Below are 16,202 nucleotides of genomic sequence, written 5' to 3'. Positions count from 1 at the left end.
CTCTGTCAGGTCCCAAGGTGTTAGGGGAGGGCGCCAGCCAGGATGGGGTGTGGGAATCCCCTCAGGTGGGCTGGTCAAGACAAAAGTTATTGTCAAGCACCTGCTCTGTGCTGGCTCCTTATGCTTTTTACGGGTCAAGGATTGGGCATGACCTTTGTCCTCAAAGAGTCTGTGGCCTGGGCTGGGGTACAAATTTTGTGGACTGGGAAAATGAGAGCACTGCTTATTCTGCTTTGTGTCCCCAGTGCCAGGCATAATGCCTGCCATTATGAGTAATGTCTATGACAGTATGTGTTCAAGGGCTAACCTTGATAGGTAAACACCAGAGTCCAGAGAAAGGAGAGAGCACTGAGTAGTGACAAGAGAGATGAGACTGGGAAGTGACAGGATATTCAGACAACGTGCAGGTGTTGTGAGCAGGGAAACGGCTTAAAGAGAGTCCTATAGCTGGAGCGAGTGGTGTCAGAGGCGGGCTGCCATGGAGACTGGCTGGCGTGATTGTGACCTTTTCCTTCCTTTCTCAGGTTCAGAGTCTTAATCTTGAGCCTCCGGTGCCCTGAGGCTTTTCTTCAGTGTTGCTTTATTCCAGTAGCACACCTGCCTGCTGTGGAAGACCCTTTTCCCTGCAGGTCGCCCTCTTCCCTAGATGAGGGAGTTTAGGTCAGGGCCAGGCACAACCTTGGGCATGTGCTTGTGCCTGATGACAGCTAGTTAGTCATTGTTAGTCATCGAGGGCGGTGTGGTGAAGATGGGGGTGCAGGTCATATCCCCAGAGAGGTGGCCCAGTGTGGGCACGTGGAGGGCTGAAAGGAAAAGTTTGTGCTAGACAGGGAGAAGCTTCCTCCAGTGCTCTAGCTTTTTCCACTACCAAGATCCAGAGAGTTTCTCCTGTGGTTTCAAGCCTTCAGCGGTTGATGAAGTTCAGTGAGGCTTCATGGTCCCCTTCTTCATTCCTCCCTGTTTTCCAAGTCCTCCGTGAGCCTCCCTTGGCCTCTTTTGTTAATTTTTCTCTCAAACGCTTCTAGGCCTGTGACCATAGTCCCAGGCCCCCCAGATATAGTGCTTTTCTTGTTCACTGCCAGCCTCCAGCACTGCCCCAGCTGAAGGCTTCCTCTTCTCTCTCCCTCAAGAGCTCTCAAAGTCTGTGGAACCGCCTGTCTGTGTTGCTTAATCTGTTGCCAGCTGCTGGCGAACTCCAAGAGTCTGGTGAGTGAGTCCCTGGCACTGTCCTCCCTCTCTCTCCCTCACTGGCCCCACAAAGCCCGCCTCCCCCTTCCTGGTAACCTGGCCCTTAGGGTAAGGAGGTTAATGGGATTCACTGCCTAGCCTCCCTAACACACAGCAGTCATTGTGGTCTGGGCCTCTCTGGTTTCCTGCCCCAACACTGCCCCACTGTGGGCAGGTGGCCTGGTCCACCAGGGAGTGTGCTCCCTGAGGAAGGCAGTGGAGTGGCGAGAGCAGAGTGAGGGGAGCCTGTGAGCCAGCCCCAGTCACTGGTGTGGCACCGATGCCTTCCTCATTGAGCATTGACCTTGACCATCAGAGCCCATCTGTCTGGTTCATCCCCTCCTGCCACCTTCCAGCTGGAAATCACCTTCTCCTACCTCTGGACTCACCCAAGGGCAATCCATTCCTTCTTCCAGAGCTCCTCCTCTCACATCCATCCTAGTGTAATTGTCCCTCTGTCAGGGGGCCGTCCCAGTCTGAGCGGTCCTCTAACCCTCCCAGCTCTGGTCTCCTAAAGCTCTGCCTGACGGCCCTGTGTACCCATCTCTCCTTTCCTCCCCCCCATCTCTCCCCACTTCGTGTCCGAGGAGTGTGTCCTGTCTCACAGCCTCTGAGGAAGGACTGTGTCCCTCTGACTGGGGGCTCCCATAGGGCAGGTGGTCTCATGTGTCCTCTTTCTCCCCAGGCCTGGTCCTGTGTCCTGAGGTCCAGGATCTTCTTGAAGGTTGTGAGCTGCCTGACCTCCCGTCTAGCTTGCTGCTCCCAGAGGACATGGCACTTCGCAACCTGCCTCCCCTCCGGGCTGCCCACAGACGCTTTGACTTTGACACGGATCGGCTCTTGCTCAGCACCTCAGAGGAGGTGAGGATATCATTTCTCACGCCACAAGCTCTGTTGTTCATCAGACTCAGTAGCAAAGCAGGGGCTCAGGGCTGGAGGGGGCGGGCAGGCACCCCTTCCATCCAGACAGGGAGCATGTCCCTGGAGCTGCAGCTGTGAGTCCTTTTTTACTCGGTGAACCATTTGGACTTCCTTTCCTTCTTGGCAGGATGTCCTTCCACAGGTTTGCTGTTGGTAGTGTCTCCCTTTGTAGAACAAGCCTCCTTCCCCTTTCTCCACCTTTTGGAGAGGACAAAACAAGTAAATTATTAGGGCTTTGAAATCTCTGTTGGTCTCTTTTCTCTTCTGAGCCCAGTCTCCTCTAAACTGACCAGCAAACAGTCAGAAAGTTGGAGCTGGAAGGGAATGTGCTACCCATTTAGTCCAGTGACTTTCACCCTTGAATCTGTGTCACCACATGGGCCGTCTTGGGGCACAAAGGGAAGCCAAGTGGACAGGCGTCCCAGCCTCTGTCCCCAACACACACACACACACACACACACACACCACCCCCACCCCCGCGTTGGTTCCTCCTTCTCCAGCTTGGCTTGATAGGCTGTTTTATATTTTAGCATTCTAAATAAGATTTTTGTTTGATGGGGAAAGAAGGGTTTTACTGACCAAAAACATAAGTTGGAAATGGTGATCTAGTTTGTCCTTTCATTTTACATGTTAGAATCTGAGACCCAGAGAAAGATGGCATAAGCACCCAGGTCTCGTCACTCTCAGCCCGTGCCCATGTCTCTTTCTTCTCAGCCCTGAGTCCTGCTTCTCTAGTCCTTCTGGGAGTCTCCTCGCCCTACTTGCCCACTCCTTTTCCATTAGCTAGAGGCCCTGGGCCTCGGCACTCCTCTTTTCCACCCCATAGACCACAGGCCTTACGAGGGAACCCGTATTGCTGAGTTGGCTGGGCTGGCAGGGACAGCGGAGGGGAGGAGCGGGGGCCAGCGGGCCTGGAGGGCCCTACTCAGCCGGGCCGCCTCCCATGTCTCCTCACAGACGGTCGTGCGCATCTGCTGCATCCGCAGCTTTGGGCACTTCGTTGCCCGCCTTCAAGGCAGCATCCTGCAGTTCAACCCAGAGGTCGGCATCTTCGTCAGCATCTCCCAGTCTGAGCAGGAGAGCCTGCTGCAGCAGGCCCAGGCCCAGTTCCGCATGGTGAGTCAGGCCTCCCCTCCCTGTCTGCTCCGTTCCCATGGGCTCACTGAGAAACCCAGGGTCAGAGGCTCAGACACACTGGTGGCCCTCGACTGAAGAACCTGGTCATTGGGGCCGGGGAGACTGAGCCTGGGGAGGGAACTGAGGGCTGATAGGGAGTGAGAGTTGCTTTGAGCAGGGGCAGCCTGGCACCGGGCCTGTATGTAGACTGACTGGGGACTGAGGGCCATCTCTGTCACCTCCTAGTCTGAATTGAGCAAGTCAGTTAACCTTGCTAATTCTGTTTCCTCATCGTTTACACACGAATAGTTGAATCAGCTTTATGGGGTTGCTGTGACTGTGGAATGATAGTGAATGGCAGGCACTTTGCACTTTGCATCATGGAGTGTGTGCTGTGGAGTATGTGTGCTCAGCAAAATGCTCTTTCCCTTCCCTTTTCAAGGGTTGAAGACTGCGGAATGGAGGGATCCTGGCACCAGACACCATGCAGGAACCCTCCCATCCCACAGAAGCCTCAAAGAGTAGGAGGTGGCCTATGTTACCTCTTTTCCAGTCAGTCATTCATTCCACAAATATTTACTGAGAATCTGCTCTGTGCCAGACCCGTCAGTATCCTAGGCATGAGGGTTACAGGAGCAAACAAGACAGGCCTTTCTCTTGTGAGGCTAGTACTTTGTGAGCAACACTGGGTTCTTTAGTGGGGCCTGCACAACCCTGGGCGTGTTGTCCTCCCCAAGCTAAGTGGCACCAGTACATTTGGGGGGGTGGTGTCTGGCGCGGGAAGCACGGCCCACGTGTCTTGGCAAGCCCAGGGGTTCTTCTTCATCTCAAGCCAGTCTCCTCCCCCATGTTCTTCCTTTCCCCAGCCCCAGGCTCCCCGACCTCTGAGCACCCCCTTCCTGCGGATGGGAAGGGGCACAGTCTCCCCAGAAACCCCCCTCGCTGCCTTAAAAGCAAGCACGTTTTGTTAAAAACTAACCTTTTGTGTTAAGGCTTTCATTGCTGTTGCATAGGGGAAAACACAGGGGGTTACAAAAATAATTATGGGGAAGTCACACAGCTTCAAAAAATGTTAGAGTGTTTGCAGGCATTTCCTCTGGCCTAAAGCTCCCGAAGACTCCTCCTGGGGGCACGGAATACTTGAAAACCCCTCTGGTGTGGTGCTAGACACCACAGGCCACGGTGGACCCAGGCCACACTGCCTGCTGGGACTGCCTCCTGCTCTGCCTGAGTCATGTTTCCACCCCAAGGGGTTTATCCCCTGGCAGCAGCAGCGTGGTCCTTGTCATACTGCCATCTCCCATCATTTATCGAGAGTTTTCCACGTGCAGAGCTGCTTTGCATGTGACATCTCATTTAACCCTGTAACAGCCCTGTGAGGTGGGCACTTGCAGCCTCATTTTATAGACGAGGAAGCACAGAATGACAAAGGAGGAGGTATCAGTGGCAGAGCCAGGGCTCTGGAATTGGAAAGACCAGGCTCTTGTCCTTGTTCTAAGCTGCTGTGGGAGCTTAGCTTCTCTGCAAGCCAGGCAGGGCGCTGCTCCTACTCTCTGGGCTCTAGTGTCTGCCTGGTTTAGGGACCCCTCTTTCCCGATGGGTCTGGTCTTCTGCCTCCCTTTTTTGCTTTCTCTACCAGAGTTTCTTGAAGGGGACACTCTGCGGGTAAGTGGTGGACACTTCATAACCATAGTATAATTATCAAAACTAAGAAGTTAGGGGCTTCCCTGGTGGCGCAGTGGTTGAGAGTCCACCTGCTGATGCAGGGGACACGGGTTCATGCCCTGGTCCGGGAAGATCCCACATGCTGTGGAGTGTCTGGGCCCGTGAGCCATGGCCGCTGAGCCTGCGCATCCGGAGCCTGTGCTCTGCAATGGGAGAGGCCACAACAGTGAGAGGCCCGCGTACTGCAAAAAACCAAAAAACAAAAACTAAGAAGTTAGGATTGGTACAATCCTGTTAACTATAGACTTTATTCAGATTTCACTAGTTTTCCTGTAAATGTCTATTTTCTTTTCCAGAATCTCACATTACATTTGATTGTTTTAATGTCTCCTCAGCCTTTCCATGTCTTTTTTAAAAAAATATTTATTTATTTATTTGGTTGCGCCGGGTCTTAGTTGAGTCAGGCGAGCTCCTTAGTTGTGGCATGCGTGTGGGATCTAGTTCCCTGACCAGGGATCGAACCCATGCCCTGTGCATTGGGAGCCCAGAGTCTTAACCACCGCGTCACCAGGGAAGTCCCTTTCCTTGTTTTTTATAATCTTGACAGTTCTAAGGAGTATTGTTCCTTAGTTGTTTTGTAGAATGTCCCTCACTTGGCTTTGTCTGGTGTCTTCTTATGATTAGGATGAGATTATACATTCCAGATTAATATTTTAGAGCATCACTCTGATGGTGCCAGTTTGCTCGTCAAAGAGCCTTCAGTGGCTCCCCATGTCTTTTAGAATAAGTCCCCATCTTTAGACCGTACTAAGGAATTTGGACTTCATCTAGAAGACAAAGGAAAACCATCACAGGACTTTTAGTCAGGGTCATGGTGGATAGCAGATGGTTTTTGAAAGATTGCCTTGGTTGCAGGCAGAGAAAATGAATTGGGCTGGAGGCAGAAACCAAAAAGAAGATGGTTATATAATAGTCAAGGTGGGAGGTACTGGCTTAGACCAGGGTTGCACATTGAAGATGGAGGGATGCAGAGGGATGTGAATGATTTTTTAGGAGGTACAGTTGACAGAACTGGGAGGCTGGTAACTTCTGGGGCTGAAAGAGAGGGAAAAGTCAAAGTCAGCTAGCTTTCTGACTTGGCAGATGGTGGTTTACTTAGCAAGCTGGGGAACACTAGAGGATGAGAAGCAGGTTCTGAGAAGCAGGTTGGGCTGTCAAGTAGGCATTTGGGTATGTACGTCTGGAACTCAGGTGTGGTCAGGTCTGGGCTGAAGCTGCAGCTTTTGGAAGAAGTTGGCAAGTGGATGATGATAGAAAGCGAAGGGGTGCATGGATGATATTCCCTGGGAGGGAGGACAGATTGAGAGGAGCAACCCTGAGACACAGACAGGTGCCATCCCCTCCCTCTCTCCCCAGGAGGCGTGAGCTTCTGTGGGCTGCTAATAGAATGTGTTCAGATTACACGAGGGATATTTTTTCTCCCACACCTCCCTTCCCCTCACTTAGCAGGAGTGATAGAGAGCTGACTTTATATGAGGCCGTACCTATTTCAGACTCCAGGAATCCCTTTTGGTCTTCTTGATCACTGGAGAAAGGCATATTCATTCCCCCAGCTTCTTGTCCCAAGCTTAGCACCTGGTATTTTCCCCTTGTAGGCACAAGAGGAAGCTCGGCGGAACAGGCTAATGAGAGACATGGCCCAGCTACGACTTCAGGTAAGAAGTTGGGGCCCCGCGCTCCTTCTGCTCTTGATCTGGTTATTGCCTAAAGCCCCCTGGCACGTCCTCAGCCCTTCAGCTTCAGCCCCTGTTCTGCCCGCTGCGGCTCTCCACCTTGCCCTGGCTACCCTCCCAGCCTCCTAGACTGCCTTCCAACTGCTGACTTGTCACTGAGCTTCCGTGCTCCCTTCTGCTTTCACTTCTGTCTCTTTTCCTTCTCTTTCTCTTCCTCTTTCCTTTAACCCTTGTTTCTGTCTACTTTTCCTATGAGGCCATTCGTCGAAGGGGTCCCTTGTTCCCATTGGCAGCAGGAGGAGCCCCATAGGAGCCACCTTGAGTACCATTCTTCCCCTGCCCAGGCTGCACGCAGCTGCACCCACTCTGCCTTCTCTCAACAGCTCGAGGTCTCTCAGCTGGAAGGGAGCCTGCAGCAGCCCAAGGCCCAGTCAGCAATGTCTCCCTACCTCGTCCCCGACACCCAAGCCCTTTGCCACCACCTCCCTGTCATCCGCCAGCTGGCCACCAGTGGCCGCTTCATTGTCATCATCCCAAGGACAGGTAAGTGTATTGGAGAGGTGGGAGCAGAGAGTGTGGCTAAAAGAGAATCTGGCTTGGGATTGAGAGACCCTTACTTGGGGCCCAGTTTACACACAGTGGCCTTGGTCAAGTCCTGCCACCTCTCTGAACTTCAGTCATTTCATCTGCGAAATGGGCATGACAATCCCTGTTAAACCCTGACTCACAAGATGGTTGGGAGAAACAGATGAGAAAATCTAAGTGAAAGCAGTTGGTAAGTTGCCAAATACATTGTTGGCAGAAAGTGAGTCTTTGAAAGAACTTCAGGATTCCTGTAGGAGCTACGGTCCCTTTTCCTGCAGTGTGTCCTGGAGTGAGTGCAGATGCTTCTGCAGAGCCCCATGTCACGACAGCCTGAGCTCATCTGTTCTGTCGTTCCCCCACCCCTATCTTGCCCGCCAGTGATTGATGGCCTGGATTTGCTGAAGAAGGAACACCCCGGGGCCCGGGATGGGATCCGATACCTGGAGGCAGAGTTTAAAAAAGGGAACAGGTGAGTGCAGGCCTGGCTGCTGAGCCCAGACAACAAATACGTGTGTTCCTCGTGTAAGACACGCCCCTGCTCACAGTTGGCTCACTGCCTGGGGAGGGAGGCCGAAGACATAATTAGAAGTCAGGGTCTTAGGTGCTGAAATAGACAGCGATTGGAGGAGCCAGGAGCCCTGTTGGGAAACAGTGACCTGCTGTCCATCTACCTCTGGGGCAAACATGAGATCACTGTGACCGGGGAGAGGGGAACAAGCCCCCACCTCCAAGCTGTGGACTCCTTTGCAGGAGGTTCTCCTGCTTTAGGTGATCAGGTTGACCAAGGTGGGAGTGCCTTCATCGGGGCTGCCCAGGGGCTTCCCATGGGGTTGGGGGGACAGATGGCAGTGTTATAGGTGCTCAGCCCAGCACAGGCCCTTCCTTCTGGCCTTTGGGGCCAGAAAAGGACTAGACACTGGGTGTAGGGAAAAGGGAGAAAGCTCCCTGCTCTCTGCTGGCTGGCCCACCCCTCCTCTGCATCTGCCCTTGCCTGGTCAGAAAGCTGCACAAAGCCTGCTTGTTCGGACCTTGTCTCCAGAAGCACTGACTTGAAAAGCATCTGCTGCTTCTCCCCTCCCAGCTCCTCCCCAGGGAGGAACCAAAGAATTGATGTTATCAGGAGGAAAAGCAAGCTGGGCTCAGCAGCTAGGAAGCCACTTCAAAATGACTCCAAACAGACCTGTGATGGGGGAGACGTGCCCCCTCTCCATTAAACTGGGTCCCCTGCGCCACAATGGCCTGCTTTGTATGAGGTGCCCTCCCTCTCCCCTGCCCCCAACCTTCACTCTCTCGTCTCCTTTGCAGGTACATTCGCTGCCAGAAAGAGGTGGGGAAGAGCTTTGAGCGGCATAAGCTGAAGAGGCAGGATGCAGATGCTTGGTAAAATTTCAGCCCCACCCCTAGAACCTCAGATAGGCCGCCTGCCTTGCTCCTCTGTGAGCACTCCCCAGGACAGAGGGACGGGGCCGGAGAATCCTGTAACAGGCAGCAGGACCAGCGTGGGGCCAGGCTCATTCTGCCAGAGGCCTCCTGCAGGTCTCACCTTAGATGGAGTGAGAAGTTGCTCCAGCATCTGAGCCCCCATGGCCCTGAGATCCTTGGGCTCAGCTTCCTTACTCATTGAACCTTTGCCCAGTCCCTGTAGCGTGTCCTCCAGGGCCAGCTTCCAGGACCCACTCCTCTGGGCTGCCTGGTTTCTCTTGCTCTCTCCTGGTGCCCCCCTCACCCCCAGCTTCCCCTGTGCCCTGGAGATCTGGTGTTCAGGCTGTGCTAATGCTGGGGCTTGGCCCGCCTTCCCCCTGCTTCCACCAGGACGCTCTATAAAATCCTGGACAGCTGCAAACAGCTGACTCTGGCCCAGGGGGCAGGTGAGGAGGACCCGAGCGGCATGGTGACCATCATCACAGGCCTTCCGCTGGACAACCCCAGCACGCTCTCAGGCCCTATGCAGGTGGGTCACGGGGTGATGTTTGGCAGAGTGTGGAATGGGGACGAGGTACTGGAGTCGACTCCCTCAGACAGACAGCTGCCCTTTTCCTCTTCCATCACCCCTTCCCCAGCCCCTCAACGACTTGTCCCAGAGTTTGGGAGGTCAGGCCCTCCTCCATTTGTCCTCCCCCCAATTCTACAGGCAGCCTTGCAGGCCGCTGCTCATGCCAGTGTGGACATCAAGAATGTTCTGGACTTCTACAAGCAGTGGAAGGAGATTGGTTGAGACCGACCCCCAGGCCCTGCAGCGGGGCTGACTCCAGATCTCTCCTGCCCTCCCTGGCAGCCAGGACCACCACCTGTAGTCACCCCACCACACGCAGACTCACGCACGCACACAGGAAGGAAGCCCAGCTGCACACAGGCTGCAGGGAGGGCCCAGGAGCCAGCTGGGAGGGCGGGGTCCCCCTGTTGCCAAGACGACGTCAGGAAAGCAAGGAAAGTGCTTGGAGCAGGAGAGGCCTGTGGGCCCCTAGCCAGCCTTCCTGCCTCAGCCCCCCTGCTTTCCCCAGGGGCAGGTGGCAGGCACGGGTGTCTGCGTTTCGTTGGAGTGGTTCCTGGACCTCTGAGGGGAAGGGACAGCAGAGGGGCCCTTCTTCCTCACCCAAGACGCAGGGTGGTTGGTGCCAGGAGTTTGGGCCCTCTGGGCCTGGGGGTAGAGTTGGGTAACACCAGGTGTCTGGGTGGTTCTCTGCAGACCCTTCCTGTCCTCGAGGATCACCCATCCCCCTCTCATCTCCCTTTGCAGGGGCTGGGCAGCTCTGGAGCCCTGGGGGCTCTTGAGGAAGAGGGGCCTGGAGCTGCCTGCACCAACAGCAGGGCAGGGGTTAGAGCCCCTCCGCCTGCTGCAGGGGCTGCACACCCCGTGCCCCGCGTCTGCTTTCTGTCTCCCTTCGTCCAGCTTCCAGGGCAGGGAGCAGGCCCACGACGGCTGCAGGCAGTCTGGCCTGTATGCCAATGAGGGCTTCTGTGCCCACCAGCCCCATGGTCACTGCGCTTTGTGCTCTGGGCTGCTGTGCTGGGACAGAGTGGGATGCCAGTAAGAGGAGAGGGGGGTGAAGTTTGAGGCTACAACCCCCCCCTACTATCTAGGGAGGGGCCTGTGTTCGGCTGGACAGCAGAAAGGAGAGGCCCCTTGAAGCTGCTCGGCCAGGGACCCTCTGCCCTGATGGGCTTCCCTACTTTTGTCCTTCCCCGGGACTAAAGGCCTGGAGGAGCTGAGCATGGGGCTAGCTTCTGGAGTGTTGAGGTGAATGTGAGAGCAGAGATCGTGAATAGCTCAGGGCAGTGAGTGGAGCAGCAAGAGGGGGGCTGAGTGTGGGAGGCTTTGGCCAGGGTTGCCTCGGCCCCTCCTCCTCAGGCTGCACATACAGCTCGGGCTGGGGGTTGAGGGTTGGGGATCTCAGCTCTGCTGTTCCCCACCCCAGCGCTAGCCTAGCTTCCCAGACTGTTCTCGGAGGAGAACAGGCTTCCTGCCTCCTTCCTCTAAGACAGCAAGTCTGGGACAACCTGGGGGGAGTGGGATCACCCCCACTTCCAGTCCCTGGCAGAGACTAAGACTAAAGCATCACTTAATAAAGACCCCCAGAAGCCCACTCCTTGTCTCCTGGTGCCTTTCTGTACAATTTTATTGGGACATTGGAGATTACATGCTGAAATGGCAGTTTGGAAAGGTTTCTTTGAGGTGGCCCAGTTGAAGCAAGAAACCAGCAGTTGGAGCACAAACTCCAGAGATGGTTTTGATGTGAAGTTCATTGAACTGAGCTGCTGCCTTCACAAGGGTGATAGGTGAAAACAATATACAGGTGATCCTGAACAATATGCGGTTTTAGGGCGCTGACCCCTATGCAAGCAAAAATCTGCACTTGATTTTATAGTCCGCCCTCTGTATCTGCAGTTCCAATTTAGTGAAAGAAAGCTGCATATAAACGCAGTTCAAACCTATGTTCAAGGGTCAACTATTTTGAAGGCTACATTGCTCCCTGGGGGTGGTTTGTGGTTTTCAGCTGGGCCCTCTGAATCAGGGAGAAACTGTCTCAAAGGAGAGGTGAGGGTGAACCTTGAAACCAGCCTCTGAGTCTTCAACCCCATCCCTCCGCAAGGACTGATACCTCAAGTGTGTCTGGGGAGTGGAGAAGCTTGGTGAACCCCTCGAGGTTGAACCAACGTATTCACCAAATGCATTTGCTCTGGATTCTGCCCAGCACCAGGCACTGAGAGGCACCGAAGCACAGTGAGGAGAGGTTTTGGAGAATTCAAGCTCAGGGTTTGGGTTCCTCTGCCCAGCTTGAGGCAGAGCCACTCAGCTCCTGGGAGAGCCTGGAACCCTGGAGCTGTGGGGCAGCCTGGTCTGAGGGGGGCGCTCTGCACCACCCTGGCTGCATCCTGGCTAGGGCCTTGGCCTCTTCCGGCCAGTCTGCTCTCGGTGGGGTGGGGTCAAGCTGGAGGGGCTGGCTGTGCGCTGGAGCCCAGAGTGAGCTGCCTGCTAATGGGGCTGGGCCACCCCGCACTGCTCCTTGGAGGCTGGACAAGGCTGGGATTGTTCTCTGGCTCCCCTTTGTCTCCCACTCCCCGCCCAGGCCTGGCCCGCCTGCCCGCCACTCTCTTCTCCCTCCCATTGGCCCGGCTGGCAAGAGCCAGGGACTCCACCCGTGGAGCCCGGGGCCTGCCGACCCACCAGCTTAGGAGCGCCCATCAAACTCTGGGTAAGGAAGCTCACCTGGGACCACGAGGCCCATTCTGGGGAGCTAGAGGCCACTCGCTGGCTCCGGCCGGCCCCTCCCCCATTTCCATGGCTACAGCACAAACTCTACTTCAGAGACCTCTGAACCCCAGTGCTGAGGGAAGGGACCCTGAGGGGAGCTAGACGCCAGCATCGTCCTGGTCCACCCCTCCCCCAGGCAGCTGGGCCGCACTCAGGATAGGTCAGTATACTCCCATCCCACTTCCGGGAGAGGTCATCTATCTTAGTTTCTTTTTTTTTTTTTGGCTGCGCCCCGAGGCTTGTGGTAGTGGGATCTTAGCTCCCCCACCCGGGATCAAACCCAGGCCTTCGGCAGTGAAAGCACAGAGTCCTAACCACTGGACCGCCAGGGAATTCCCGGGGTCATCTGTCAAATCTCAGCTAGGGTGCAGGGACTAGGGACCAGGTTGGCCTTGTGCCTAGCAGGGTCCCCAGCACCCAGCTCAAGGGCAGAGGGCCCCCAAAATGTTGAAAGACAGGAACAGAGGCTTAGGGTTCAGGCTGGCGGTGTGAGGGCCCGGAGTGTGTGCGAAGCAAACATGCACACACACAGTAGGCAAAGCGATGACAGGAAGAGGCGCGGGGCGGGGCTGGAAAGTTTTGGCCTGGAGAGGCGGGAGGAGTGTCCTGTTCTCCCTCCTCCCGCCCCCGTGGCCCAGCCCATCCACTTGTGCCAAGGAATGTGCCTGGGAGAGGCGGCCTGAGAGGCGGGGGCGGGGGGCGGGGGGAGTGAGCAGCAAAGCTGCGGCCACCCGGAAGCAGCACACAGGTCTGAGGCTGAGGGGCCGGGGCTCAGGTGGGGCAGGGACCCCAAATGCCCCCCGGGGCACAAGTGTAGTCTTCAGAGAAGAGCCAGGCATCCCCCGAATTCCTTGTCCCACCGGTAGGCATCTGGCCTCTCCAAGAATTCTCCCTGAGCCCCCTAAGTTTTCTGTGCTCAGCCCAGGCACTGTGAGCCAAGGGGCTTTCTGGTGCTGGCAATGGCGGTGGCGGTGTGAGCTTAGGCTCTCTGTGTGCTGTCCTCCATAAGTCAGGGTTCTTCTGAGACAAAAACTGGGGGTTGGGGACCTGGCTCCAGGGTCCAGGGTTACTGAGGCAGCCTTCTGGCTGAGGAGGACCCTCCACTCCTTGCTGAGTTGAGGCTGACCAGCCCCTCTCAATGGGGGAACTAAATAGCCCCCAGGCTAGGCTGGGGAGGGGTTGGGGTTATGACCACTGGGGAAGCTGGGCCAGCCTCCCCTGGCCTAAAGGAAGCAGCATGGTGGCCAGCTACCACCCGCATGCATGCCTGTGTACACAGCCTACCCTGGGACTCAGTGACCAGGTCCAGCCTGGACCTGGGCGAAAAGGGACCTGTGGATGGGGGCAGATACCTAATTCCCCCCCTGCCCTTTGTCTCTAGGTCAACGTGGAGGTGCCGGGCCACCATGCTCAGTCTCAAGCTGCCCCAACTCCTTCGCGTCCACCAGGTCCCCAGGGTGAGGGATTCACCAACTCCTTCTTCTCAGGGGACTGGCCGGGGCAAAGTTTCTTCTCTTTTTGCAAGTGCAGAAGTCCCTGCTCTAGGCTAGCTCTTATTCCTGCCATTTCAGTGTGGGACTCTTCTGCTCTCTAAGGAACAGGCTTGTGACCTGCTCCCTAGAGCCCAGAACACTCCTTTATCCAGAGTCGGCTTCCTCAGAGCACGCTGTGTCCATCCTATCTTGTCCCCTTACTCTGCCTCTTCTGTTTCTCACCTGAGTGAGAAACTGGGTTTCTCTGGGTACTGGAACCTGTGGTGAGATGGGGTTGGATTTAGTTTGACTTTGGGGCCATTGTGATCTCCAGCCCATTCCCTTCCACCCTGCTTCCAGAGAAAGGGTGGGACACAGTGGAGTCCCTTGGAGAGAAAGGGTGGGACACAGTGACTCCTCTCCTCTCCCTGCCCCCCACAACCCCAGGTGTTCTGGGAAGATGGTATCATGTCTGGCTACCGCCGCCCCACCAGCTCGGCCTTGGACTGTGTCCTCAGCTCCTTCCAGATGACCAACGAGACCGTCAACATCTGGACTCACTTCCTGCCCACCTGGTGAGGGAGGCTCTGTCCCAGGCTTGGGCCTCGAGCTCAAGGGGGTACTCAGGCGGACCGGGACCGTCCGGGCCCGCGGGCTGCACTGGGAGTCGCTGGGGGTCCGGTGGCCTGAGCACGTGCCTGATGCAGGTACTTCCTGTGGCGCCTCCTGGCGCTGGCGGGAGGCCAGGGCTTCCGGTCGGAGCCCTACCACTGGCCGCTTCTCGTCTTCCTGCTGCCCGCCTGCCTCTACCCGTTTGCGTCGTGCTGCGCGCACACCTTCAGCTCCATGTCACCCCGCGCGCGTCACATCTGCTACTTCCTGGACTACGGCGCGCTCAGCCTCTACAGCCTGGGTGAGCCCCACGGCGGAGGCGGGGGCGGTGGGCAGGGGGGCGGGGGCGTTCCGGGGCGGGGCGGGGGTGTGGCGCGGGGGTCTCCGGGGCGGGGCCTCAGCTCCCCTCCCCCGCCCCCCGCCAGGCTGCGCCTTCCCCTATGCCGCCTACTCCATGCCGGCCTCCTGGCTGCACAGCCGCCTGCACCAGCTATTTGTGCCCGCCGCCGCACTCAATTCTTTCCTGTGCACCGGCCTCTCCTGCTACTCCCGGTGGGTTCTCGGCCAGTGGTGAAGGGGAAGGCGGAGGGACAGGACAGGGCACCCACAAACACTTGGACACCCAGGACCGCTGGGTTGTGCCTGCGTTTCACTGCTCTTGAACAACACTGGTAACAATGGGACCGTTTATTGAGGACTTACTGTGCCCAGACCCTGTGCAACACCACCATCCCTGCGCTGTCTCTCTCTCACAGCCACCTAAGAGGCAGGTGTCTATCCCCGGCTAACAGCTGTTGTCACTTACAGAGGAGTCATGTGGCCTAAGGGCTTTCACAGCCACTAAGCTACACTGACATTCCATCTTGGCCAAAGGTCCCCTGCCCTCCTCTGACCTCCACCCCAGCGTAAGGATGGTGACCAGCCTTTCACTCCCGCCTCCCAGGTTCCCCGAGCTAGAAAGCCCTGCGCTCAGTAAGATCCTCCGCACGGCCGCCTTCACCTATCCCTTTCTGTTCGACAACCTCCCGCTTTTCTATCGGGTAAGGCTCCTGCTTTCCTGTCCTGACCCTCACAATGCCCACTCCCAGCCCTGCCCCCTCGATCCCTGACTCAGCCCTGCCGCCCACCCTCCTAGCCCAGCACCCAGTCCAGCTGTGCCCTCCCCCTCCTCATCCTCACCAGATCCCAGACACATCATGTCCACCCCCAAAGCCCCTCCCCATCAGCCCTGCTTTTCCTTTGCCAGCTCGGACTGTGCTGGGGCAGGGGCCACAGCTGTGGGCAGGAGGCACTGAGCACCAGCCACGGCTACCACCTCTTCTGCGCGTTGCTCACTGGCTTCCTCTTTGCCTCCCACCTGCCTGAGCGGCTGGCACCAGGACGCTTTGATTACATCGGTGAGAGCAGACCTGGCCTGGCCCAGGAGGGGATGGGGAGACAGCTCCCCAGAGCACAGAGTGAACTGAGTAAAGGAGAGTATTCCTGGCAGGGTCCTCAGGGTCCAGGCCCAGCCCCAGTCCTCAGATAACAAAACCAGCAGCCTGTAGGCCAGGGGCTCTGTGCACAGCAGCTCACTCACTCTTGCCAATAACTCTGGGAGTTGGGTTTCTTATTCCCAGTTTTAGGGGAGTAGCAGGCCCAGAGGATGTGGTGCTCACCATGGGTCACAGGATGAGTTGGGGCAGCCCTGGGGATGGGGTATGTGCCCTCACCCGCCCATCCTCCCCACAGGCCACAGCCACCAGCTATTCCACATCTGTGCAGTGCTGGGCACGCACTTCCAGCTGGAGGCGGTGCTGGCTGATATGGGATCTCGCCGAGCCTGGCTGGCCATGCAGGAACCGCCGCTGGGCCTGGCGGGCACAGTGGCCACACTGGGCTTGGCGGTGGCCGGGAACCTGCTCATCATTGCTGCTTTCACAGCTTCCCTATTTCGGGCTCCCAGTACGTGCCCCCTGCTACAGGGTGGCCCGCTGGAGGGGAATACAAAGGCCAAACTACAGTGAGGCCCCAGCTCTGAGCCTGCCCTGGAGGGAAGCAGAGGCCAGACCCCGCCCCCCATGCTGGGGAGGAGCCCAGACCCAGGCCTGATAAGATGGGGGCACTTCTGAGCCTGGA

The 16,202-nt window shown here is 56.8% G+C and overlaps 2 protein-coding genes across 2 annotated transcripts in view; both read left to right on the top strand.

Annotated features, from left to right (window-relative positions):
• The window catches only part of SMG5 (SMG5 nonsense mediated mRNA decay factor), a 27,874-nt gene extending 17,043 nt beyond the window's left edge, over nucleotides 1–10,831 (top strand). The window contains exons 14-22 of the mRNA XM_082615965.1: nucleotides 1,131–1,206; nucleotides 1,913–2,088; nucleotides 3,106–3,264; nucleotides 6,585–6,644; nucleotides 7,046–7,205; nucleotides 7,626–7,716; nucleotides 8,553–8,627; nucleotides 9,060–9,198; nucleotides 9,379–10,831. Coding sequence (XP_082472091.1) covers nucleotides 1,131–1,206; nucleotides 1,913–2,088; nucleotides 3,106–3,264; nucleotides 6,585–6,644; nucleotides 7,046–7,205; nucleotides 7,626–7,716; nucleotides 8,553–8,627; nucleotides 9,060–9,198; nucleotides 9,379–9,462 — 1,020 coding nt within the window. The 3' untranslated portion in view covers nucleotides 9,463–10,831. The remainder of the gene's footprint in view (nucleotides 1–1,130; nucleotides 1,207–1,912; nucleotides 2,089–3,105; nucleotides 3,265–6,584; nucleotides 6,645–7,045; nucleotides 7,206–7,625; nucleotides 7,717–8,552; nucleotides 8,628–9,059; nucleotides 9,199–9,378) is intronic.
• On the top strand, nucleotides 9,093–16,202 carry PAQR6 (progestin and adipoQ receptor family member 6). The gene is made up of 8 exons (XM_082615973.1): nucleotides 9,093–9,198; nucleotides 13,382–13,457; nucleotides 13,920–14,047; nucleotides 14,180–14,385; nucleotides 14,510–14,636; nucleotides 15,028–15,124; nucleotides 15,331–15,481; nucleotides 15,816–16,202. Exons 2-8 carry the CDS (start codon nucleotides 13,407–13,409, stop codon nucleotides 16,088–16,090), a joined length of 1,035 nt encoding a protein of 344 aa, XP_082472099.1. The 5' UTR covers nucleotides 9,093–9,198; nucleotides 13,382–13,406; the 3' UTR covers nucleotides 16,091–16,202.

The sequence above is a fragment of the Mesoplodon mirus genome, assembly GCF_964341445.2.
Source record: "Mesoplodon mirus genome assembly, chromosome: 3".
NCBI classification, from domain to species: domain Eukaryota; kingdom Metazoa; phylum Chordata; class Mammalia; order Artiodactyla; family Ziphiidae; genus Mesoplodon; species Mesoplodon mirus.
Note: the sequence above shows the minus strand (reverse complement) of the source record. Positions and strands in the feature narration are given on the sequence as shown.